This window comes from Microtus ochrogaster, chromosome 7 (genome assembly GCF_000317375.1).
Source record: "Microtus ochrogaster isolate Prairie Vole_2 chromosome 7, MicOch1.0, whole genome shotgun sequence".
Lineage (NCBI taxonomy): Eukaryota > Metazoa > Chordata > Mammalia > Rodentia > Cricetidae > Microtus > Microtus ochrogaster.
Window position 1 is genome coordinate 38,124,904 of NC_022014.1, and position 26,028 is coordinate 38,150,931.

A 26,028-nucleotide genomic window follows, 5' to 3' on the forward strand; every position below is an offset into this window, starting at 1 on the left:
TGTAGACCAGGCTGGTCTCGAACTCACAGAGATCCGCCTGCCTCTGCCTCCTGAGTGCTGGGATTAAAGGCGTGCGCCACCACCGCCCGGCTCCCGGCCTTGTTTTGGAGGCTTTTCTTTATATGTTTATATATAAATTTTGAAATCTGAAAAGCTTAGTTAGAGCTGCCTCTGGATTATAGGGGGTTACCTATTTTGAATTTAGCTTTAAGGTTTAAGTCCACCAGATGGCGCTGTTTTAAAAGGTAAAGGTATTGTGGCTAGCACCATTTCTTGGTGTGCCCTGGGAACTGTAGTCCTGTGGCTTTCCGTTTTCTAGAGAAAAAAAAAAGGCCAGCTCCAAAATTGTGACTGGTAGAATAACCACACACTAGGGAGGAGGGATTTTAAAAGGATGTGGCTCTGAAAACCTCTTGTTTCTTTATTTGGGTTTAAGCGACTTCAAAGGAGAGAGATCTTTTAGTAGGTTCCTAATTTCCTGTTCAGTACTCTTCTTCTATGAGCATTTTTTCCTGTCCAGAACTGTTCCTATGAGCATTTTTTAAATTTATTTTTATTTTATGTGCATTGGTGTTTTGCCATGGGTGTCAGATCCCTAGAACTGGAGTTGCAGACAGTTGTGAACTGCCATATGGGAACCGAACCCAGTTCCTCTGGAAGAGCAGTCAGTGTTCTTAACCACTGAGCCATGTCTCCAGCCCATTATGAGATGTTTTTTCATAGTTGTTCTCTGCTGTTTTTCTCCTGTTTTCTTATGGCTGCCTCTTTGGGTTGTTTTTGTTGTTGTTGTTGTGTTTGTTTGTTTGTATGTGTATGTAAATGTGTGGATGTATATGTTCTGCTGTTTGTTTGTATGTGTATGTAAATGTGTGGATGTATATGTTCTGCATATACATGTAGAGGACAATAACATCTTTGTGGAGTCAATTTTCTCCAACCTTTATGTGGGTTCTGGGCATTGAATTTTGGCCATTGGGTTTACATAAGCACCTCTACCTGCTGAGCCGTCTTGCTGACCTTGTTGTTTTGACACAGGATTGCTGAATAAGTTAGGCTGAATGGCCAGCAAGCTGCAGGGATCCTCCTGTCTCTACTTCTCCAGCACTGGGATCACAAGCATGCACCATGTTCCCTGGCCTTTTCTGTGGGTACTGGGGATTAGCTTGGGTCCTCATACTTACGCAGCAAGTCCCTCATCAACTGGACTTCATATGAGCCGTTTCTAATCCTGAAAATTACTTCTATACATCCCTTCCCAAACAAATCAGTTAATGAGATTTAGTAGCTGCTGCTTCTGTGGCTCACATATGAACTAACTGCTCAGAGGTCTTTTTGCAGCCCATGATGAGATGGGGATTCCTCGGTCTGGGCTCCCATTGTCCCACATGTTCTTACTATCACTGAAGTCACGTGGTCATTTTACTCTCACTAGACAGAACCTTGAAGGCACATCTCATCCCCACGGCTGGTTGCTGGATGTGAGCAGTATTCCCTGCAGTAGAAAGACTGATGTTTGCCCTGTGCCAGACTGTAGGGAAAGAGTCCTGTCTAAAGCCCACCACCTTTGAATCTGAGGCCATTGTCTCTTGGGTTCTTTTTGCCTTCTGTGTGACTTTAACCTTTATCCTATTTGGAGCAATTTTGACTTGATGCTCTCTTGTCATCCTACTACCCAGACTTTTTAAATTCTTATTCAGATATAGATGTAACCTTGGCCAGTAGAGCGTGCCAGATGGGGGTTACAGGAAACGCAGCTGCCCTGGTAGCTTTAGCTTTGGAGGAGTCGGTCCTTCACAGTTGGTTTCTGTCCTTTCTTAGGCCTGTCTCAGTGTGCTCATGACTTCTGTCTGGCCAGGCTTTTATGTGTTGTCCAGTCTAGGCACCAGAAAGCATGATGGATGTAGTATAGAATTTCTATCAGAGATAGGAAAAGAGGCCTGTGACCAACTCATCAGGGTGGCAGGGAAAGTAGGGAAATTTCAAACTCCACCGTGGCAGAAACTTACCTATTTTGGTGTAGAACATGTGCTAGAATTACTGTTATGGTTTCACATGATATGGTCAATTGTGTCATATCATCTCAGTGGCCACATCTGATCATTTTTAAATTTATTTATTCTTTCAAAATTTTGTACATTCATGCATACAGATATTGTCTTAGTGTTCTATTGCTATAAAGAGACATCGTGACCAAGAAAGTATTTGGTGGCATGCTTACAGTTTTAGAGGGTTAGCCCACTATCATCATGGTGGGGAACATGGTGGCAGGCATGGTGCTGGAGAAGTAGCTGAGAGCTACATCTTGATCCATAGGCAAGCTGGTTAACTAGGTAAATGAGTTAGAGAGGATAGGAAATGTTCTCAGTAACTTTCTTTTCTTTTTTTCATTTCTCAAGACAGAATTTCACTGTTTAGCTCTGGCTATCCTGGAACTCGCTCTGTAAACCAGACTGACCGTGAATTTATAGAGATCCGCCTGCCTCTGCCCCCGGGTGCAGGGATTAAAGGTGTGCACCACCATGCCTGGCTTAAAACTTTATTTTCTGCTGTACATCACATGTACACATGTGTACCTAAGTGCACACATTGGCCTCCTTCCTCAGAGGAGCTACCTGAAAGGAGTCCAATTCACACACCAGCTTCACATTCAGGTACATCATGCTGCGTCTGAGGTTCCAGGGGCTCTTGATCAGTTGTCTCTGGCCTGAATACTAGGACAGGCGTGAGCAGCGAGTCCTGCTCTCTCCTGGTCATTCCAGGCTTCAGTCAGAAACTGTTGATTACACTGCACACTAACTAGGGCAGACAAATCAGTCAGCATTAACAATAATGATACGAGTTGGTATTGCTTCTGGATCCCTGCTATTTTAAATTGTCTCTGAAAATCTGTCTTACAGAAAGGAAGAGGTTTTATCAGAACGTCAGCATCTCACAGGGTGAAGGTGAGTGTCTAAAAATTGAATGGCCTTCTTTTTGTGACTGTTTGGGTACATTTTGTCTCCAGCCAGTTCAGTGGTGGCAGCTTTGTCTGATGTTGTCTTTGCGTACACCAGTTTGGTTGATAAAATAAAGGAATGGGGCATTTGAATCCAGCTCCTGAGAATTTTTTTATTTGCTCTTTTAAGGTGGCTTTGAGATCAACCTGGACCACAGAAAGCTGAAAACTCCCCAAGCCAAGCTATTTACCGTCCCCAGTGAGGCTCTGGCCATTGCCGTGGCCACTGAATGGGACTCCCAGCAGGATACCATCAAGTTCTACACCATGCACCTGGTAACAAACAAACTTATAGCAAGCAGACTTTGATCATACTGACTTTTACTTCATGCTCACCAAGACTTCCTGGCAACACTGCAGATGTCCTTCCCTATTATGATGAGGCTCTGGGGTAGGCTCTGTCTGCCTGGCTGCAGTTACACTCAAAGTGTCACTGAACAAACCCAGCTCTTTCCCTGCCTGGCCTGGTCACTGCCTCCCAATCTCACTCCATCCCTGTTTGCATTTTTGTTGTTTGGTTGGTTTTGGTTTTTTGAGACAGGGCCTCACGTCTCAGGTAGGTCTTGAACTTGATTTGTAGCTGCAAATGACCTTGAATTTCTGCCTGTACTGCCTGAGTGCTGAGATTACAGGCTTGTTGTCTGCATGTCTTAAATATGCAGTGTGGGGATTGAACCCAGGGTTTGTTTTTTTTTTTTTAATTTATTTATTATGTATACAATATTCTGTCTGTGTGTATGCCTGCAAGCCAGAAGAGGGCACCAGACCCCATTACAGATGGTTGTGAGCCACCGTGTGGTTGCTGGGAGTTGAACTCAGGACCTTTGGAAGAGCAGGCAATGCTCTTAACCTCTGAGCCATCTCTCCAGCCCCCTGAACCCAGGGTTTTTATGCATGCTAGGTCAATATGCAATGATTCACCACATCACTTATCTTTATTTTTTTCTATTTTTGAGACAGGGTCTTTTTATGTTGCCCTGGCTGTCCTGGAACTTGTTATGTAGACCAGTCTGTCCTCCAACTCACAGAGATTTTTTTGCCTCTGCCTCCCAAGTGCTGGGATTAAAGATGTGTGCTGCCATAACAAAGCCTAACCTTTATTTTTTATTATAGCAGCTAGTTGCTTATCTTATTACCACTTGGTCTATAATGGTTCATTTTGTGTTTACATGTTTATTGCTTATGACAGAAGAACAGTGGCCATGTCTTTGTTACTCAGTGGTTCCAGCAGGAAGTATAGATGGAGCTCAGTAAACAGTGGTAGGGTGTGGGAGCCAGCCAGATGAGTGAGGAAAGGAGGATGCTCCACAGACTCAGCCCTTCAGTGGTTGGGTGCAACTGAGGTCCCTGAAGTCCTTCCTCTGCAGCCTACTTGGCCTTACATGGTGGCCACCCTTTTTCAGCCCCATGATGCCCACCTGTACTACCCACCTGTGGAGCCTGGCTGACCAGATGATACTGTGCAGGTTCCCCTGGAGCCCTCAGGTGGTTCCAGGGAAGGCACTAGCCGGTTCTGGGGTTAGATGTTCTCATCCTGGTCACTGCTGTGTTCCACTTTGACATACAGACCCAGGTGGGCCTGTCAGCAGTGTAATCTACTTCTTCACTGTCTAGTGTGATCAGGTTGACGAGGCCACAAACGGATGCATAGAGCAGTCTTGGGAGCCTCTTATTGATGAGGTAACACTAGGAAAATGTCTTGATTCCAGTTCGATTTGCTGCCTTATCCTCTGACGTGTCAATTAAGCTGGTAAAGCTTCTCAGTCAGCTTGCATTTCATGGCTTCATTGTTGTATTTGAGTTATGTATTTCACCTCTGTGGGCCTCAGTTTCCATCTCTCTGAAATGAGTAGAATAGTGACATCTGCCCCCAAAGTATTGTTGTGCAGATTAACCTGGTAGTCACAAACATGAAAATACATAAAGCCCCTGACACTTTGAAGAAGTTCACTAATCCAGGACCATTGTGAGAGTCCAGTGAATCCCATGAGCGCAGTGGAGTTTGAACATGGAGCCTGGCTTTCAGATGGGCTGCTGCTGTGATGGTGATTCTGGTGAACTTTCTGCTGTATGTCAGAGCCCACATGTGGGTGACAGCATTTTCTGCCTTTTCATTCAGACCACATTGTGTAACACATCCTTGGACAACCCAACCCAGCGAAACAAGGATCAACTGATCCGGGCAGCTGTAAAGTTTCTGGACACTGATACCGTCTGGTAAGTGTCATTAGATGAACTCTCCTCTTGGGTCATGTGAGCCTTGTTTGCCCAGAGCATATCAGTGGAAGAAAAGGCAAGGCCTTTGCCATTGCAGGCAGGTAGCCCACTTGACAAGCCTGAACCCTAGGAGGAGGATTCTCAGTCTGTTCTAGCACAGGGTACTCCTTGCATTGAGCTGACTTGGCATGGAAACATATGCCATTCTCACAGGCTCCAGACAGAATCCATTGGCCAACTCCCTGCAGGGCATCTGGCCCTGATGTCTGGCCCTCAGCATGTTCATGTATTAGCATCCCTGTCATTACAGGTGGCAATAGTTGGGGGCTGGTCTCTCCCAGTTCTGAATTCTCCCCTTGTGTCTGTATTCTTTTCTTGTTGGTCAGTGGTGTTGAAGGAACGTTGGAGAAACAGCTGAATGGCTGAGCATTACTGTGCCTGCTGGCCCCATTACTCAGAAGCTATGAATCACCCAGCATAGATGCTCTGAAAGTAGGTGGGCTTTAGGATCACTGAGAGCTTGCAGTGGGAAAACCTATTCTGTTTTTGCTAGAACACAGTGGCTTGCAGGAGACAGAGCTCATTCAGCTACCCTTTGGCAAAGGTGGCTTTTTGAAAACTATGCAGGGTTCTAACAAGCAAGTACAGGCAGTTGGAACTCTCCAGGTAACAAGTTCTACCTGCCTCCTCTCTTCAGGTCCAGGATTGGATAGGAGGAGAGGCCTCCTACTCTGCTCTCAGCAGCCCAGCTTTTCTGCATACCCACTCCCCCTCTACTCCCCTCTGCTTCCATGAAAGCTTTCTGTGGTGCCCTAGGGTTCCCATCCATGAGGTTTTGTAGCTCAGCTCCCATCACTTCTGTGTCTTTATCAAAATGAGTTGTACCATCTGGCTCTGTAGTGATCCACTTGGGTAAAGAATCCATTCTAGGAAGTGGCTAGGCTCCCAAAGCGTCAGCAGGCATCTGGTCCTTGGCCAGGAGCAGGTGTCTTGGTGGAGCGGTCACTGAACTTCTAGCATAGCACTTGTGTCCAGTGGGTATGGATCCCATTATTACTGCAGATCTGTCTTTGAGTTGCACTAACATGGTTGCAAATTTGGACCTGTCAAGTATTTGGGAGTCAGAGGATAGTGGATTGCAACTCAAGCTACACCAGAATTCCCCAGAGGGCATGTGGAAACAGATGGCCAGGCCCCACCCCAGAGGTTTGCTTGTCATCAGTGTCCTGGTAATGAGCTTTCCAAGTGAGGCTAGAGCTGATGCTGCTGGCTGTACTCTGAGAACCACTGCTCTATGGGACAAGATTTGGGGTGCGGGGTTGGTGGCACAAAGTTTTTGCTGTTGCCCTTTGCATTTTTCTTTTCTGTCCCTCAATGAAGGAATTGTACTTTTTTTATTAATGAAGGTGGTTTTTACAATGAATTAGCTACAGGGTGGAAGAGCCGGAGACATTAGTGGAACTTCAAAAGAATGAATGGGATCCAGTCATAGAATGGGCTGAGAAAAGGTAAGATGTGCAGCCCCACATGGAGGATTGAGTGGGCCTGGTATTGTGTTGGGTGCAGAGGGCAGGCCCACACAGCACACCTGAAATCTGTTTTCCAGAGTCAGAACTCTCCTGAGCTTGAGCTCCCTCAGGTGTTGAGAGGTAGGGATTACCTTGGAAAACATTCCTCAAATTCATTTTGGCCACCATACCCTGAATACCTGCTACTGTAGTGTACCATGACAAATTTAGGGACAGCTTTGTGTCCCCAAGAAACACCAAAGGCCTCAGGCTTCTATCCCCAAGCAAGTCTCCTAGTGGTTTTCTTGATTTGAAATGGGCTAATCCTGCCTGCCTGCCTGCCTGCCAGTCAGGCTGGTGCTTAGCATTTTATTCGGCAGAGGTAACAACCTAAATTTTGTTTTTTAAATCTTCTTCATTATTACTGCACTGGTAAGTAAAACTCACAGTATACAAGTTACACACGAGCAAAAGGCAGGACTCTTGTGAGTAGAGTTAAGCAGATATTGATAAGGTGGCAAAATAAATTCAGTGTCAGTTCCTTCTAGTGACTGAAAGGGATGGCTCCCATGGCACTGTCCGGTCTGCAGGGTTTGCAACAAATGCCTGGATGGCTTTTCTTCTGCCATAACAGTTTTCACATAAATTACCACTGCTACACATCTCCTGAATGCTCACCATGATCCAGCCATCCTGAGGGGGCTATTTTATTTATTATTTGGTTTTGTTCTTTGAGATAGGATCTCATGTAGTCCAGCCTAGCCTCAATTCCACTATGTAGGCACCACTGGCCTTCTGCTCCTGATCCTCCTGCCTCTGCTTTCTGAGTGCAGTGATTACAGGTGTGCTCCTCCATGCAGCGCCATCCTGGGACTTTAAAGGAAAAGCACTATACCATATCTAGGGTTTATTTATTTATTTATTTATTTATTTATTTATTTATTTATTTCTTCTAGTCAAAAGCTGGACTGTTCTTGAGAGGCAAAGTGCAAAAGACATGCTGATGCCTTTTTCCTTTAGATACGGCGTGGAGATTGGCTCCTCCACCAGCATAATGGGACCCAGCATTCCTACCCAGACCCGAGAGGCGCTCACCAGCCACTTGTCCTCTTACAACATGTGGGCCCTACAAGGTACAAGTCGGGCTTCTGTGGGCCTTGAGAGTTGGATACATTTTGGCACATCCCTGCTGAGTGCTCTGAGCATGGAGGCTGGGTAGCTCTGATGTCCAGCCCTTTTACTTAGTACTCCTAGGTCACACACCCCCTACAGGAAAATTCTCAACTTTGTTTAGTTTATCATTAGTTTGGACCCATATACCCATCTATAAACCAATCACTAAGTATGGCCTGGGTCATACTCTAATTGACCAGCTTCAGGTCATACGGCTATCCATGAAAAGACAGGTGGGTCACCCCAAGAAAAGGAATAATATTCTGGCAGAAAAGTGTGCCAAGCCTCAGGTGGGTCCTAGGATAGTGCACCCTCCCCCCATTCCACTAGGACACAGAAACCGACCGGCAGTAGGTTGTAGGTACTGACTTGGCTTATGTCTTCCACCCCTCAGGGATTGAGTTTATAGTGGCCCAGCTCAAGTCCATGTTGCTGACCTTGGGCCTGATTGACAGGCACCTGACTGTGGAGCAGGCTGTGCTTCTGTCACGCCTGGAGGAGGAGTACCAGGTAAGGGTCTCATCTCAAGTCCCACCTCACCCTTGTGATTCAGACTCACTGAGCTTTGTTACTTTGTACATATGAAAAATCAAACTAAGGAACAATAAAGGTTTAAGTTGCTGGGGCTAAGTGGTGTGGCTCAGTGGTAGAGCACTAGCCTAGTATGCTCTGGGCCCTAGGTCCCATCAGCAGCACCACACACCCATGCCTGTGCATTGGAAAGGGTCAGAATTGCTCAACACTCTCCTTGCCCCTGGGTCCTCTTCAGCAGCTTGATTGGGTAGGAGTTGTATTTACCCACATCTTACATAAGAATAAATTGGGGTAATAGATTGCATTCTGGAGAATATTCCACCAGGGTCTGCATCCATGTCTGGGTGACTGGGGTAAGGCCTCCTCAGGCTCATGGGCAGAAAAGATATTTGGCCCTCATCTGCCCTGCATTTGTGCTCCTAAGTCAGTAGGACCCTGATGTTTCTCTGGCTGGCAGAGGAGCAGAGGAGTAGCTGCTGCCACATACACATTTAATTTAGAGGGCAAAAAAAACTAAGGTTTTCCTATGTTGTTTGCATTTCTGTTTTGGGTTTCAGTTTTTGCTTTGTTTGTTGAGAGGGGGGTCTTATGTAGTCCAAACTAGCCTTGAGCTCCTTGTGTATCTGAGCCTTACTGTGAACTTCTGATCATTCTGCCTCTGTCTCCCAAGTGCTGCTTCACAATGGCTGCCTTGCTTACTACTTTTTTTTTTTTTTTTTTTTTTTTTTTGGCTTTTTCAGACAGGTCTTGCTATACAGTCTTGATTAGTCTGAACCTAACTATGTAGACTAGCCTGCCCTGGGACATATGACCTATGACATATGAAGATGCTCTTTTCTTGCTTCCTGAGTGCAGAGATCACAGATGTGTGCCACTGTGCCTGGATTTTGTTTGCATTGTTTTAATATTCTCTCTCTCTCTCTCTCTCTCTCTCTCTCTCTCTCTCTCTCTCTCTCTCTCTCTCAATTCTTTTCTACCTTAATGTTGAGGCAGGGTCTCTTGCTCAAACCCAGGGTTCACCAATTTGGCTACTGTAGTTAGCCAGTTGCTTTAGAGAATCCCTGTCTCTGCCTCAGGAGAGTTAGGGTTATAGTGGGTCGCCACGCCCACTTGCCTTGGCTTTTATATGGTGCTTGTGCAGGAAGTGCTGAGCCATCTCCCCAGCCTCCTGTTTGCATTTAACACTGAGAACTTAGTGTTCCTTGTGGTCCTGTGGATGTTGCTATTACTCCAACCTCAGAAGGTTAATGTTATTAGGAGTTGGTTCCTACATGATTGAAAACCTTTTTTGGAATGTTTAATCTTCTGCTTGGGAAGATGCCAAGGGCAACTATTTCTATACAGCAGAAGAGAGCCATCCATTGATGTCATCCATGGGAAGGGCTGATGTCAGCTGTTCGGATCATAGGGATGGTATAAGACCAAGAAATCTGGCTGCAGGCTTGGACTCTGCTTTTGGCTATGGGACCCAAGCCAGGCTACCTTCTGAACTTTGGATTTGATCCCATATAAAATGAGAGATGACCTGAAGTGAAGGTGAAAATTATCTCAGGTGATTTATTTCAGTTGTGCAAACCAAGGCCAGGCAGCCAGTAATGCAGGTAGCTTGTGCGACCTGAAAGATTTTGTATTTCTGGGTGATCTGGCCACGCCTGCTGGACTCCTGCAGGGAGAGGCCAGCAGAATGGGTTTGGAGACACTCATATCTGAACAGCCACAGTGCCTACAGCTCCTCCCTCTTGTTAAGAGTTCTGAGAGGGTCTACAGCTGGCTTCCAGTGTGTTGCACAGAGTCACTGCTGTTCTGCTGCCCTTAGGGGTCTGAGCCCAATGGCCTGTGGCCTGGCTTCATTTATTTACTACACTCCATGGTAGTGTTTGCAAGTGTTTGCAGCCCTGAAGGGCAGTGAGATATACCTCATAGAGGATGGCAGTTTGCAGGCTGCTTCATGCTGTCTTCCTCATCTTACGTGAGAGATAAAAGGTCACATGGTAAGGCTCCATTAGAGGGGACACAGTGGGATTCCAGTGTTTGCCCATTTAGCAGTGGGCAGCCCCTATCTGGTCTATACTCCTCCCAGACTATCTAAGCCCCAGACCTCAGAGGAGCCTGCTTCCCCTTCCTGGATGTTATTGCCAGATGACCCACATGGATCTTAATGTGTTTGGTAGGAACATGGCTCATGGCTCGTGACCCTTAGGCCAGTGATGGTAATGGAATGTGATTCAGGTCACCGGTCAAGGCTACTCATCAAGAAGCTTGTTTTTCTCTCTCCTTAGATCCAGAAGTGGGGCAACATTGAGTGGGCCCACGACTACGAACTCCAGGAGCTGCGGGCTCGCACTGCTGCTGGTACCCTTTTTGTCCACCTCTGCTCGGAAAGCTCTACGGTCAAACACAAGCTCCTACAGGAGTGAGGCTTACAGGAGTTGCAAACGCTGGCTGAAAGGAACTGCACAAACACAGATTCTCTGATCTGGGCTTCCTGATGTTGGACCTCTGAACCCAGTGAAGCTCTGTTAGCCTGTACCTTTGGGGCAACCTCAGCATATACCTGTGGGGTACCCACTGTGTGCCTGGGTCTTCCTTGGCCTTTGTGACTTGGCCTTATCCAGAAGCACTCTGTGATGCCCTGGTGACACAGTACGCTTGTCTTGAGGTCAGACAGCTTCCCAACCAGGAGCCATTGGCCTGGCCTGTAGTGAGGGAGGCATAGAGACTTTCTTTTGACCCTTATTTTATTAAATGTTTTTTCATCCTGGAAATATATCAAGCCTCATCTTCATCTGAGTCTGCTCATTCTTGTTTTATCTAAGCTTTGTCACCATTTTTATATCTGCTACCAATGGCTGGGGACCTCATGGCGGGCGGGTTGGGTGGGGCAGGAAACAAGCACATGGCCACACAACCCTTTTTCATCTGCAGCTCAGCCTGAAGGACTTTGTCCCCCTGGCTTTTCATCGGGTGATCTTTTAAAAGTAAGTCTTTGGTCTAAGCTATTGGTTACTGTTTGTTCTTTTTTTTTTTTAAAGAAAAAAAGAGATTTACTGTTAAAAATATAAGTTCTTTCTGGGATGAACGCAAAGGTGGCCCTGTCCTGGTTACTTACATGCAGTGCTATGATCTGGATCTGGAGTGTCCTCCTGGTGTGGAATTATGTCCATTGGTTTCTTAAAATCAGGGCAGCTGTGATACCCACACAGGATGGGTCTCACTAATATCCCCCATGGATGATGGGAGAGTTATCTAAGTAGTTAACGGTTGCTGGAGCAAGAGGGCCACTCTGCTGCAAGTAACCCTCGGATTCTCATTGGTTCTCCAGGCTTCTTTGGTTTGTCATCTTGAGTGAGAAGCAGACTCCTCAGAAAGTCATATATACTTGGCGCTCGAATAAAGACATGACCAAACAAAATATGAGCATGGGAGGAGCATTTGCAGCTAAGGCTGAAGCATCTGAGAGGGTGGAGATCAGTTCCTGTGTGGCAGCCCTCCCCTGTAGATGGTTTATAGTAGTTCTTGCTATAGTTGCAGTTTGTGGCCCCTGCTCTGAGGCTGAAACATCTGGAGGTGGAGGCTCCTTGTGTGTGTGTGTGGGGGGGGGTTCCAGGATGGCCAGGGGATTACAGTGGCATGCCTCCTCCATGAATGGGGTCTGAGGGTAAGGGGAACCGGGGATGCCCTCAAATGGCTGATGGACTCAAGAACATATTGCTGTCGCTGAAAGTAGTAACTATGTGAAGGACTCCCAAGCAGACTGTGATAGCAGTCACTTGTTTTTACTGTGAGCTGACGGCCCCAAAAGAACTTGTGCCTACGTAAGGAAGAAGTTAGAGTGGGAAAGTGCCAGCCAATACTGTCTTCTGCACCGGCTTTAGGAAAGTAGAAAAGGGAAGGCTGAGAATGAAGCAGAAATGATAGAAAATACCTTCAGATCCAATCCGTATAAAGGAGGGGGGAAATCCATGATTTAACATGTTGATGGGGCCTTCATGGTCCAATGCAGGGAACTATTATCATCAGGGAATACTCCGACTGTTTTTAGCCAGAAAAGCATTGTACCTGGACTGGAGCAGATATTATAAGTATACTGGAAACAGTGAAAGCAGTGAGCTACCCAAAGGTTAGATTCTGAGGATACTTTATGCCAGATTAAGGGCTTTGAAATATATTTATATGTGTGTGTGTGTGTGTATACCAAATTTTTATTGTATTTAAACTCAAATAAAACTAATAAAAGATGAAAGGCATCAAGATCAAAATAGAAATTAAACTTGATGGAAATAGTTAACTGTGTGGAAATGCACAGAAGCATACTACCCTGACACGTTCAGAAGTACTTCTCATCAGGAGCAGAGATGCTTCGGGGAACAGAACATAACAAAGAATTTAAATTTTTTTATAAATTGTCAGGTTTTGTGTTTTGTATAAATCCTCGTCTCTGGCCTCCATCTTTGGAGCCCCCCCCCACTCCTGTGCCCCTTGCACCTTGACATCCCCCCCAAGGAAGGTCAAGGTAGCCCACCAAACCTTGACCCCTCCCCAGAGGAGGTCAGGACCACTCCCCCATTCTATTAAACTGCTCCCTGGAAAGTCAACATTGGTCTGGACCCTCCCCCACCCCGTGGTCTTGTTGGGGGCTTCCTGGTTCCCCTTGGGGCCACCTGAGAACACAGGAGTCCTATTAAACCTGGATATCTTTTAATTCGGCTTGTTTTGATTCGGCATGATTGGGATTTTGCGTTGACAGAGAGCTCGCATTAGAAAATATTTCTAACACTTTGTGGGGTTTTTTTGTTCGTTTGTTTGTTTTTCTTTGAGACATGGTTTCTCTGTGTAGCCCTGGCTATCCAGGAACTCACTCCATAGATCAGGCTGGCCTTAAACTCACAGAGATCCTCTTGCCTCTGCCTCCTCAGTGCTGGGATTAAGGGGGTGTGCCACCACTGCCTAGCTGTTTGTTTTTTAAGATAGTTTCTCACTTTATAGCCCAGGATAGTCTGGAACCATGTACCTCAGGCTGGCCTCAAAGCTATATCATATATGTATATGTGTGCATGTATGTGTTTGTGTGTGTGCGTGTAGTGTTGGTATTACAGGTATGTGTCACCATATCTAGCAGTACTGTCTTTGAACTGCTTGAATTGGGAAAAATTTTTTAATTTAATTTTATGTGTATGTATATTTTGCCTGTATGTATATCTGTGCACCATGTATGCAGTGCATGTGGAGGCCAGAAGAGGGCACTGGATCCCCTGGAACTGGAGTTAGAGACAGTTGTGAGCTGCCATATTGGTGCTGGGAATTGAACCATGGTCCTCTGAAAGAGCAGCCAGTGCTCTTAACCACTGAGCCATCTCTCTAGTTCTGGGGAAAACTTTTAAACAACAAAGTGTCTTCTAGCCTGGCTTATGAGGCTGTGAGGTGGGACACATGGGCCGAGTGTGAGTGCTTCAGAAACAAAAACTGAATAATAGAACTGCTCATCACTCCTTTAGACCAAGGTTGCTTAACCTGAGGCAACACAAAGGAGTCAGCCCCCATGAGAATGAGGAGCTGGAGGACAACAGAGAAAGGACAGACAGTTGCTGCTGAGGAGGCTAGGTGTGAGAGAGGTGGGCTGACTCTTAGTCCCTCGTATCCGAGGGCCATGTGTGCAGGAGTTAAGGGAGCAGTTAATTCAGCCGGGTCTCTGGTGTGGGATTTGGGCTTTGTTGACCCCCTATAGTGCGACATGAGGTAGGAGGGTGTCTGGCAGAGCTATATGATTTGGACTGGGCTATAAACCAGGCATTGAGGGGAGAGAGAAAGAAAAGCAAAGGGGCCTGTCTGACTCAGTCAGAAGCAAACATGGCAAGTGTGATGGCTGTTCCTGGTTGTCAGCTGGACTATATCTGGAATTAATAATGCCCAAATGACTGGGCACATCTGTGTTTTTTTTTTTTCATTTTTTTTTGGGGGGGGTGGTGTTTTGAGACAGGGTTTCTCTATGTCTCCCTCTCCCACCCCATAGAGTAAGCTGTACACATTCCTTTTCTACAAGAAAGTATACTAGGTATGGAGATAATTTGCCCTGGCCTTGAGTAGCCAGGGGTGGCTAAGGGGCAGGAGAAGCCACGGGTGTGCTTGCTAAAAGTTGGCTGGACAGCTGAATTAAGAAGCAGGTATTATAGAGGAGCATGGCCCCGCTCCCACCTGGCCCTCTGAGCTCACTAGTATGGGGAGATGTGTTGAGCCCAGGATGAGGAGATATGAGGCTTAGGAGAATATCTGGATGACAAAGAGCTACCTAACCCAGTACCTCCCATCACACCGCTTTATAACCTTGCTCCTTTGTGGAAATTGTGTAAACAGCAGGACCCTTTCATGCTCTTTTGGACCATTAAAATGTTTTAGTGTCTGTGGCTGCTGAATCCCTGGTCAGGTTGGCACTTGTTTGGAACAGATGCTGGTGGGCCTTCAGAGAACCTGCCTGCTCTATAAAAAGGATCCATCACGTAATGTTAATTTCTGAACGATTTTCAGACTTAGAAATGGATCTGAAGGACATGCACACGTACTCAGAGGAGCAAGGATAGGAATCAACCCATACAAGGGCCAGGGGTCCGGCAACAGCTGTGAACATCTTTGAGAATTTTGTGGTTAGGTAAGACACAGGTGCCACCTGACAAGATGATTGAGACATTCTTATAACAGCCTGTGTCTACAAAAAACAGGAATGCCGGGGCTGGAGAGATGACTCAGAGGTTAAGAGCATTGCCTGCTCTTCTAAAGGTCCTGAGTTCAATTCCCAGCAACCACATGGTGGCTCACAACCATCTGTAATGGGGTCTGGTGCCCTCTTCTGGCCTGCAGGCATAAACACAGGCAGAATATTGTATACATAATAAATAAATATTTAAAAAAAAACAAAACAGGAATGTCACCAGGCATGGCACATGCCTTTAATCCCAGCACTTGGGAGACAGAGGCAAGCAGATCTCTGAGGCTAGCCTGGTCTACAGAGTGAGTTCTAGGGCAGCCAGAGCTACTGCATAGTGAGATGTCTCAAAAAAAAAAAAAGAAAAGAAAAAACAAACAAAAAACCATGAGTGTCAACTCAGAAGGCACCTGAGTAGGAAAAGGCACAGCCAGAAGATATAATAAGGTTGTGAATGAAAGTTTCAGTGCCAGGGTGGGCTTCCTCCCTGAGTTGCTGGTGGGGAGGTTCCTTAGGTACACACGCAGTACACACAGTTCTGACTGCTGTTGGTTGCAGACCAGAACCAGAACTAGAAGCTCCTTCCATACTGGCTGAGCTGGTGGGTTGGAGAGCACTGTGCAGGCTGCCGGCGAGAGTTCTTACCAATGATCCTGCTCAGCTGTGCACCTCTGTGTTATGCTCTCAGCATGCTGTGCACAATTCAGCCATGCAATAGTGGCATGATATATGGGTATGAACAAAACTGTCCCAAGATCTGTGGCAAAGGAGGTCAGGTTTTAGTGGAGAAGCTATTGCTGTCTTGTTAAATGAATGTGCTTTACTGTCAGGTTGTGTATGCCCCTCTACCTTGCTCTTGCTTTCTACCCATCTGGCCTCCCCACACACACACTTTTTTTTTTTGAGACAGCGTCTCTACCCTAGGCTTGTCTTAAACTCACTATGTGGCGGAATGTGACCTGGGATTACAGGTGTGTGCCCCAGTCTGATTTTCAGATTGGATTCTAGTATCTGTGCTTTAACAGTGCTTTCAGTATTAAAGAGTGGTGATTGTTGATCAAACTACTGGGAACAAGTGCGCAGCCCTAAGTGGAAGAAAATGACCGTCCATCTCTAGCAGTCATGCTCACCAGGGTACAGGGAGCACTGCAGAAGAATGCCAGAGCCAGGGGAAGAGTATGTGAAAATCTGTCCGTTAGGTGTGGCATAGCCATTGCCATCTGGAAATCAGCTGTAATTACCCACATGAGGCCATCACAAGATTGGCCCGATAATACTCCCTCATGGGAGGAGGAGAGAGCCTGTAAGGCTCGTGTCTTCCCTAGGGATTATAAGTATCTGCCATTTCTAGAGGGAGGGCAAGACTGCCTGCAAATTGCCTGTGTTCCTGTAAGTCATCCTAATTAAGCCCATTGGTTATTATGCTGGACTTGGATGGAATTGTTTCTTTGGTCTGTTGTTCTTACCTGAGGTAAGCAGAAATGACTTCCCCATGAGAAGTTGCTACTATCCCTAAAAGCTCATGTGTCAAAGATCAGTGCCCCTGGGTCTTGTGATTAGGTGGCAGAACCTAATGGGAGGGCTTTAGGTCAGTGAGGATGTGCTATCAAAGGGGGTTCTTCCTCCTTTTCTCTCTATGGCCATGAGGTGGGAGGTTTTATACTGTGTGCCTGCCATGATGATGCCAACTGATCATGAACTAAGATCTAAAATAAAGCTTTTCTCTCTATAAGTTGACTGTTTATGGTGTTTGTTACAGCGATGGGAAGCTAACACATACATCTTTCATCTCATCTTCCAATGGAAGTCCTGAGCGTCCTCTCCACATGGCCACCTCCAGTCTTAGCAGCAGGCTCTGTCCTGTTGCCGTGCCTAGTGGGAGGGTGCTGTGCCTGGAGAACCAGGCTGAGCCCCTGACTTAGGATCATGCAGCCATGTTCTGAGCTGAAGGGAGCTGTGGCCTCTGCCTTCAGGAGCAGCCCAGGCTGTTGTAGCTCAGTGCTGCAGTAGGAGCATCAGCCCCTCACTTCTCTGGTCCTCAGCACCAGGAGTAGGGAAAGATTCAGCCAAGTGAAGAGCACCAGCACATGCATGGTCAGCACTCTGCCATCACCACACTTCCCTCCGACTGCTGGCCACCCCAGAGATGTCTGTGTAGGTGGCTTAAGATCTGCTCATACATGATCACTGCCATGGTCTCCTGCCAAGAGAATGCTAAGACTTTTTTTTTAATTGAGAATTATTACCAAGGGTGTTGGGGTAGGTGTGAACTCTCAGGGGCTGGGTCCATCAGGGGATCTCTGGCTGACACCTAGTCTATAATGTCACCACATTCCAGGTTGTCCAGCTCGCTCTGCATGTGGTCGATGTATTGATTGATCTCCTTCACTCGCTTGCGGTTCCTCATGATCTCATCTTTGTGAATCTGGGGAATGGAAGGAGAGCCAGGTGCTCTGTGACAGCTGACATCATTCACTGTGGCCCGAGAGAGGGAAGGAAGATGTTTGCCTCAGAGCCCCACCCACAACGTGCACTGCTGGTCTCTCTGAAGCAGGAGTTACAGACACAATGAACTATATGGGTTCAAGAGTGTGACTGGGCCACACTGTCTTCATTGCAGGATTCTACAATCCTTAATTCTTTTCTGTACTTTGTTTCTGATGGAAAATAGCACTCTCGTAGCTAGAAAACTTGAGCCAGCCTGCTGGGTGGCTTGGCATTCGTTACTCACCTTGTCTAATAGCTGTGCACACCAAGAGTTGATTCCAGTCACCAGCTCGTCTTCTCGGTTGTCAATCTTCAGGAGGTGAATGTCATGCGATGCCCCGACAGCATTAACAATTGTGTCTTTGTCAACAAAGAGCTGGAAAGTGAGAAGGTCTAAATGAGATCGTGTGTGTCATTATGCCCTGAGCTGCATAGAAAATAGGTCCCTGGGAGTCCCCAGGCTGTGTGGCCACATCTAATGGGGAGCCCATATTGTATCAGTCACTTTGTGCCAGCTCATCTCTGGGCAACAGCCTGCTCCTCAACCTGAGCCATGACAGGTGTCATGCTGCGGTCCCCATCAAAAGCATGTTTTCTCCAGGGAGATGGCAGGTGGCTAGCCAAGGCAGCCTCGCTAGGCATATCAGTTCTCACAAAGCCTCTTTCTAGGTAGTCCTAAACCTCTGATAGTCAGGTCCGGCTGAGTCTCCAGGCTGTTCCAACCGTGGTCCCTGTAAACTGAGAGGTGTCTACCTCCTCTTTGTCTCCACTATTCTCATGTCAACAGAATCGACTTTGCATTCCATTGGGGCCTGCTTTGCCTTGGATTGTTCCTGACATTGTGTGGTCCTTACAGAAAGCTGGTACAACTATTTACCATCTAGTGAGGCTGGCTGGCTCAGATGCAGACTCGGGCTGGAATGGGGAGTGCATCCCAGTCATTCCCAGGGACAGGGGAAGCTTGCTGAAGCTCTGAGGAAGTACTGTCCCAATCTGAGCCCATGGTACCAGTAAACACAAGAATAGCAAAGGCCCTGGGTATCCTCTGTTGAGAAATTGCAGATAATGCATACACAGGGGAACACAGCTTATCTGAGGTGCATGGGGCTTCAGGTTTTGCAGGGTTTGGCGTTGTAATATCTGCATAGTCTTTATAACACCCCTGCAACCAGAAAATCTGAAATCCCAGATGCACCAACATCTCTTTGGATTTTTGGGTCAGAGATACACAACAGTACTTTGCTTTGCTTCATTTGCTAGAGTATCAGCCTAATATGCTCAAAAATATGTATGTCTGATCTTGAAATTTTAATGTTTCTGCAAAAGGAAGTATTCTTTGATCAACTACTTGGGGGATCCAACACCTCTTGGCTCCCAAAGGAATATTCAGGACTCTCAAAGTGTCCTGAATGCTGTACAAAGTTGTGTGGAAAACAACCTACTTGGTTTTCTCCCTCCTGCCTTCTCTCTCTTCAGCTTACTGTGCACACATTCCATTTCAGAACAGTGTCTGTGGGGATGCTGGCTCACCACAGAATCCCATGTGAGGAAAGCCAGCTTAGCTGATGTGGGACAATGGATCAGCAGCACAGTCACACCACAGGAATGACGGGAAGTCATTCAGTTCCTTCCCTACTCAGGCAGCAGGCCAGGCTCGGAGCAGATCAAAAGATGAACACCTACCTGTGCACGCTGAGGGCTCAGGAGTAAGGAACCTAGTAATAGCCTTCTGTTGCTTTTGTACCTTTATCTTAAAAGTATAGTTGAACAAGAACAAAGATATTATGAATTTTCCCATAAATTTTGCTTTTTTTTCCCCCAAGACAGGGTTTCTCTGTAGCTTTGGAACCTGTCCTGGAACTTACTCTATAGATCAAGCTGGCCTGTCTCTTCCTCCCAAGTGAAACTTTGCTTTCTTATTACAGTGTTACATTGTACATAACATTCCATTATACACAAATTAAGACTTTACATAACTAAATATTATTTAAGCTTCATATAGCTCATGAAAGAAAAACTCTCATCAAGATTATCACTTTAAAAGGTTCTGACCTTAAACCCCAGCGAGAAAGTTTCACTGAAACCATTCTTTGTTAAAGGAAGAATGCCATGTGTGAGGGATGAGAACACATCCACTTAGACCAATGAATAAAACACTGTTACTAAATGGACCACAATCAAGGTCAAATCATTTAAACAAGCAGATTCATTCTGTCCACATTGTGTCAACCATAGCTGGGCCCTCAATGAAATGAAAGTTTCCTACAACTTTGGGTTTCACTTGCAAACAGTTCAAAACACAAGTTGTAAAGATGACTTGCTTGTTCCACGTTATAGGATCCACCTGAGGTCATAGCCCATCAGGGAGAAGCAAGCATAGACACTGCACATTTGTACACACCCATGCATGCTCCAGCTTGCTTGACCACTTGAGTGTCAACTGGCACTAAGTACAGCAACACTTACCTCCCAGGTTGCAATAGGAATTAAAGAACAAGGAAGATAAAACACCTAGTTTCAGGTCCTGAAATGTCACTCAGACACTTCATATCCAGCTTGGAGGTCAGTTCACTGGGTTCTCCATGCAGCAAACCCCATTTTTAATTGGACTGTCTTGCCACAGCCCTAGGGATTCTTGAAATGTGAATCTTGGCTTTCCTGTCCTGGGCTGACATATATCCTTCATGGTGTGGCTCCACAGAAATTCCGCTAGGAGTGTGTGCAGGACTGGAGAACTGTCACTTTGTGGTGCACTTACACCCAACCTTCATTTTTGAGGGACAGTGAACTTACAAACTTTTTTTGCATAGTGCCCAATGTAGCTCAGGTGAGCATCTTCAGCTTGTAAAGCTGTGAACATTCTCCAGCCAATGTGATGCACACAAGATGCTTGCCACTCCTGAGGTACTCACAGCTGTGGAGTAGGGGTCATGAGATCTAGTATTTTCAGTTCAGCAGCCACATCCAGAAAGAGCAACCAGCCCATCTCTCCCTGGATGTTTCAAGGCCAAGTCTCCTTTGGAGACAAAAGCAGCAGCATTCCCCTTGTGAGCCACAACCATAGCACCTACTGTGTCTCAAATGCCCAAATTATTTTTCTTCCTCCTTCCTTCCTTCCTTCCTTCCTTCCTTCCTTCCTTCCTTCCTTCCTTCCTTCCTTCCTTCCTTCTTCTCTTCTATTCTCTTTTCTTTCTTCTTTTTCCCCCCCTTTGAGATGGTTTCTCTGTATAGCCCTGACTGTCCTGGAACTCAATCTGTAGACAAGGCTGGCTTCGAACTCACAGTGCCTCTGCCTCCAGAAAGAGGCACAGCTGCAGCATCAACTCTAGTTTTCCTTCAAGCAGCTTTTGGGAATGTGCAGCTCCTCCCATGGAGCAGACCTGAGCACCGACCCAGCTCCTGCATGGATGTCCAGAGCTCCTAAGAGTGCAGGTGACATTCCCCCCTTTCTGTTGGCGCTGAGGTCTCTCTTCAGCTTGGATGGAGTCTTGAATTTTCTGCCCAGGTTGGAGGACACAAATGCGGGAAAGCTGGGTCAGGAGGGTGGCATGGCCAGCAGCATTTGGAAACACCCTAAGCTGTGTGGCTTTGTAATCATGATCTGTGCAATGACCTCAGGGTAACAGAAGACAGATTGCTTTCACCCTCAGCCCTCTTCCTCTTCTGGACCATTCTTGCTATAGGCCCAGGAAACATTTTGTCGAGTCAACTGCCTGGGTCCAAATCACAGCTCCACTGCTGTAATCTCTGGGCTTCACTTTCCCCATCCTCATGGAAACACAGCAGTGCCTACTTTCCATGTCTACCTGGAGACTGAAGGGGCCGTTTTGTGCCCAGCTCTTGACAGGCTGGCTCTCAGAGACTGCAGTACGCACCAGCTATTGGTGTGCTCAGACTTTCTCATAGCCAATGTTTTTCTCCGCAGAAAGCAGGCCATTTTATTGCTTCTGCAAAAGACAGCTGGGTTTCTGGGGATTTCTTGTCTCTGACTGTAAATAAGTAAGAAGAAGGAGCTTTCACTGGCTCTCCCCCAGGTTTTTTGTTTTGTTTGTTTTTGGAGTCAGGGTTTCTCTGTGTGGCCCTGGAACTCAGAGATCTGCCTGCCTCTGCCTCCTGAGTACTAGAATTAAAGGTGTGCGCCACCACTGCCCAGCTTACCAGGAGGCTTTGAAGGCAGTAATCTATTACAGTCTTGCTAGTGAGTCTGAGACTCCCTTTAGCAGAGAGACAGAGCCCCTTGGCCTGCTACCATGGGCACCCCCAAAGTGCCTGTCAGCTGTGGTGAGTAGCGATGGGTGCAGAGACAACTGCAGTTACAGGCTCAGTGCTGTCTGTCAGACCCTTGCCCTCACTGCTTGTGCCATTCTCACCAGGCATCTCTGAGCCTGCCTTGCTCAGCATTCTCATTCCCAACCTCGAGTGATAATGGTGCTTCCTTTGGTGAGGAAATGAGGTCACCTGAGGTCAACAGGTTGAGTGGTGGTAATCCTCTAATGAAGAAACTTGGTTGCCAGACACTACTGTGCTAAACAGGGCCACCTGGGTGAGAGGGCACACTCACCTGCCTCTCTGCCTCTGGGACCCATATTTTACTGTGTGCTAGAGTCACTAGCATGGTTCAGTGATGATGTTCACTGGTGTCACAGGCCTAGGAACTCTCCCCGCTCCATGAGTACTGTCAAAGACTTCCAAAACCTCTCAGAGGAGATGTGCTCCTCGGTTAGGGCAGAGTAGCATTTTCCTGTCTGGTCGACAATGGGCTCTGTAAGTGGCTTGTGGAGAGGAGGTTAGTGTGACTGTGGCCCTGCACCCTGCTATCCTAGCCTCAGAACAGAGGCTACGGGGCCAAGGCTGCTGGCCTTCTGTCTGCACAACTCAGACCAGCTCCTGATAAGGCAAGGATTTGGTAAATACATGTTTTCATCCACCCAGCTCCAAAGTCATTCCCGCTGCCATGCTGGATGCTCCTGCCGGCACAGGCGGTCCATGGTGGCGGGATGATCATCTCTGGTCTCCTTCGCAAGCTTAGGTGAAGCGTGAAGAGTTGTAGGAACAAATTGACATGAACCTAAATTTAAAACTGTGACCTGATGGACGGGGTGTGGAGAAGGGACAGCAGTGTGAGAGGTACCTGGGGAAAGCCTCTCAGGAGAGCTAGGACTTGAGCTGAGATCTAAATGGCAAGGACAAGAAAGGCACATAGAGACTGAAGGGAGCATGTCTACCAGGTAGAATGTGTACTGGCTGGGTTTGTGTCAACCTGATACAAGCTAGAGTCATCAGAGAGGAGGGAGCCTCACTTGAGAAAAGGACTCCATAAGATTTAGCTGTAAGGCATTTTCTTAATTAGTGACCAATGGGGGAGGGCCCAGCCCATTGTGGGTGGTGCCACCTCTGGACTGGTGGTCCTGGCTTCTATAAGGAAGGAGGCTGAGCAAGCTATGAGTAAGCCAGTAAGCAGCACTCCTTCATGGCCTCTGCATCAATTACTGCCTCCAAGTTCCTGCCCTGCTTGAGTCCCTGCCTTGACTTCCCTTAGTACTAGGTTATAACCTGCGGGCTGTATGATGAAATAAAGCCTTCCCTCCCCAAGTTGCCTTGGTCATGGTGTTTCATCACAGCAATAGAAACCCTAATAAGACAGAATGTCAGCTGAAAGGAGCAAGCCTGGAAGATGGGAGGGGGGTACCCCAGAGGCTGGTCACTGAGCATCAGAACCTGGGGTGGAGCTCCAAGGGAAGCAGGCCTAGCTAGCCTGGAGTATCTAAGACACATGGCAAGCTGGGAGGGGTGAGGATGTGTAGTCTGGGTTTCCAGTGGCTCTACCTGCCTGTAGATGGAGAACAGTTTCTAAGAGGCAGGCAGGGCAACTGGAACATGGCCTGAAATAGCATAGTGCTCAGCAGTGTCTGGACAAAAGCAGGCCCCTGAGGGGAAGTATTGGACCTGTGCCTATTCATCCTTGCCTGGAGCCCTTTCCTAAGCCATCTCTGTGCCACTGCTGGAGCTGGGGTGGACTCAGAGGTATAGACCCAATGATGACTCTCCAGTATTCATCACTACCTGCCCTGGTGGAAACCCGGGCAGTGTGGTGCTGGACCAGACATGAGGCTTGGGGGTGTACCAGTGTTGCAGTTCTAACCTTAACCCAGCAAAGCAGGCTACTGTCTCCTTCAGGTGAAGACAGAGAGGCTCCAGGAGCTTGTCACGCTTAGGCGAGCCACTTCTGGCCCCTGGTCGTGGCTGCAGTGCCCCAGTCCTTCCGCCCTTACTCACCGCCCGCACATCATCTGGCAAGTCCTCATCCATCTCGCCCTTGAGAATCTTCTCCAGGGTGTTGATGGTGATCTCCAGGAGCTTCTCGTGGTGATGGTTCTCCAAGTCCCGGCACTGAGCCATCCTGCAGTCGTGAGTTAAAGCCAGGGGCAGAGCAGGCCAGATGTCTCCCACCGGTGGCTGGGCCTCTGCTAAACAAGGCCATGCCATCTCCACTAGAGAGACCAGTTTCTAAGGCATGGTTTTCCACCTTCCTAATGCTGCGAGCCTTTACTACAGTTCCTCATGCTGTGGTGACCCCCACCCATAAGGTTATTTTGTTGCTACTACATAACTGTAGTTTTGCTTCTGTTATGAGTCATAAATATGCAGGATAGCTGATATGTTAATGCTGCTCTAAGGGTTCAAGATCTGCTTTGAGGTACTAAGAGGCATCAAGGCCTTCAAGCTGTCACCCACATGCATCAAAGCCCAGGGCCATGCTCAGGTCGCCATGTTATTCCTGTCCTTATACTGGGTCATTACTGTCCCTCGGTGGCAGCTCACCTCAGGGTTCTCACTCTCAACAACTTCTCCACCCTCATGGCTTCCCAACACTGCAGCAGGCCTCACTGGTCTCCCATGCCCTCTTACCCCTTCTCCAACAGCAGCTGGAATAAGAGGAAGGGTTTAAGAAGCCAGTTCCCAGCTTAGAGCTCCCCAGAGCGTCCATTCTCTGACATGGCCGGAAGTCCTCATCCGAAAACTTGTTTTCTCAGGTTTCTCCTCAGGGTCTTGGAACATGCTGATTCTGCTGCTTGGAATCTATCTCCTTTCACCTGGTTCTTGTGGCCACCTGCAGGTCTTTTTTTTTTTGTGTGTGTGTGTTTGTGGAGACTGATGACCCTGTACCCTGCACACCACTTGGTACCTCAATGACTGCGTGCTGGACTCTGAGCCCCAGGATGACAGAACCTGAGTCACTCTAGGGTGAACTTTGCCCCTATAAAGGGCTGATAATGTTTCACATGTTGGTTTCTAACCTTAATAAGTAGCCTGTCAAGCTTCCCTATAATTTGCCCTGTCTTCAGAGTGGGTAGTGCCTTATCCCAGAGTGGTTTTCTGCAATAAAAAGTCAGTCAGGAATTCTGGGGTGTCAGTATCCCCATGAACATCACCCACTTAGGAACATATGCAAGACTATTGTGCAGAAGTCCCTCTGGCATCCAAACTGGCACTCTAGCAAGGCCGCCACTGCTGAGTGCTAGGAGGCACTTCAGGTGCTATGGAATATGTCTGTGGCCACCAAATCTGCATCCTATGCTAGGAAGGACCTCTTTCCTGGTGAAAATTTTACATTATTCTACTTTCATAAATGGAGAGCCGTGAACTAGGGCCCTGTAGGGGTATAAACACCTTTTTGGGATGAGGACTTAGGTGTTTCTGCAAATCTATGGGGTTAAGTATTTTGGGTAAGAACTGAAGTGTGACCTAAAGCGTTCACTTTACTCTGTGGCCACCATTTATTCACACACTCTTAATCTCTACTTTCCTTCTCCTTTTTTCAGTGCTGGGCATTGAACCCAGGGCCTCACTTCTGTTAAGCAAGTTCTCCGAGCTATTCCTTAATCTCCTCTTACTTTCTGAAGAGGCTTCATCCACCTTTGCTTTTTGTTAAGAACCTAGGCCCTTCTGCTCTAGCTGCTCTAGAGGTCAAGACAACACCAGGAGCCCACAGTGCCTTCCTGTGGGGTGAGGTAGGGCTCATCACAGAAAGGATATAGACTTTGGACATTTTCAATAAACAGTCCCACCAAGTCAGTGATGTTTCTTTCAAATATGTTTATAGTCTCCTGGAAATGATACAGAAGATAGTCAACATGTGAATCGACATCCTCTATACCACCTCAAATCACAGACCCTTCGCGACGAAGACCACCCCCCTTGACTTCCTAGAGCAGCCAATGGCTAAGGATTGACCCCTCCTTTCCAGAGCTCTGCTGCTCTCCAGTGTCAGCTCACTACCCCCGTGAATGTTTCTGCTGTCGATGTTTTAAAAGATTTACTTATCGGGGCTGGAGAGATGGCTCAGAGGTTAAGAGCATTGCCTGCTCTTCCAAAGGTCCTGAGTTCAATTCCCAGCAACCACATGGTGGCTCACA

The 26,028-nt window shown here is 47.2% G+C and overlaps 2 protein-coding genes and 1 pseudogene across 5 annotated transcripts in view; 1 reads left to right on the forward strand and 2 right to left on the reverse strand.

The window, feature by feature from the left end:
• Atpaf2 (ATP synthase mitochondrial F1 complex assembly factor 2) overlaps nucleotides 1-11,212 on the forward strand; it is a 17,491-nt gene extending 6,279 nt beyond the window's left edge. For both annotated transcript variants that reach the window (XM_013347399.2, XM_005349945.3), the window contains exons 2-8: nucleotides 2,898-2,942; nucleotides 3,126-3,271; nucleotides 5,115-5,212; nucleotides 6,640-6,720; nucleotides 7,741-7,853; nucleotides 8,288-8,403; nucleotides 10,707-11,212. In XM_013347399.2, coding sequence (XP_013202853.1) covers nucleotides 3,263-3,271; nucleotides 5,115-5,212; nucleotides 6,640-6,720; nucleotides 7,741-7,853; nucleotides 8,288-8,403; nucleotides 10,707-10,844 — 555 coding nt within the window. In that variant the 5' untranslated portion in view covers nucleotides 2,898-2,942; nucleotides 3,126-3,262 and the 3' untranslated portion in view covers nucleotides 10,845-11,212. The remainder of the gene's footprint in view (nucleotides 1-2,897; nucleotides 2,943-3,125; nucleotides 3,272-5,114; nucleotides 5,213-6,639; nucleotides 6,721-7,740; nucleotides 7,854-8,287; nucleotides 8,404-10,706) is intronic.
• A 5,899-nt stretch (nucleotides 11,213-17,111) lies between these two features.
• Nucleotides 17,112-26,028, reverse strand: part of Drc3 (dynein regulatory complex subunit 3) — a 38,351-nt gene continuing 29,434 nt past the window's right edge. For all 3 annotated transcript variants that reach the window (XM_026780335.1, XM_026780334.1, XM_026780336.1), the window contains 4 exons: nucleotides 25,649-25,719; nucleotides 23,888-24,011; nucleotides 17,856-17,987; nucleotides 17,112-17,549 (listed from right to left, as the gene is read on the reverse strand). In XM_026780335.1, the coding sequence (XP_026636136.1) occupies nucleotides 17,436-17,549; nucleotides 17,856-17,987; nucleotides 23,888-24,011; nucleotides 25,649-25,719 (441 nt within the window). In that variant the 3' untranslated portion in view covers nucleotides 17,112-17,435. The remainder of the gene's footprint in view (nucleotides 17,550-17,855; nucleotides 17,988-23,887; nucleotides 24,012-25,648; nucleotides 25,720-26,028) is intronic.
• LOC113456313 lies at nucleotides 19,472-20,730 on the reverse strand (annotated as a pseudogene).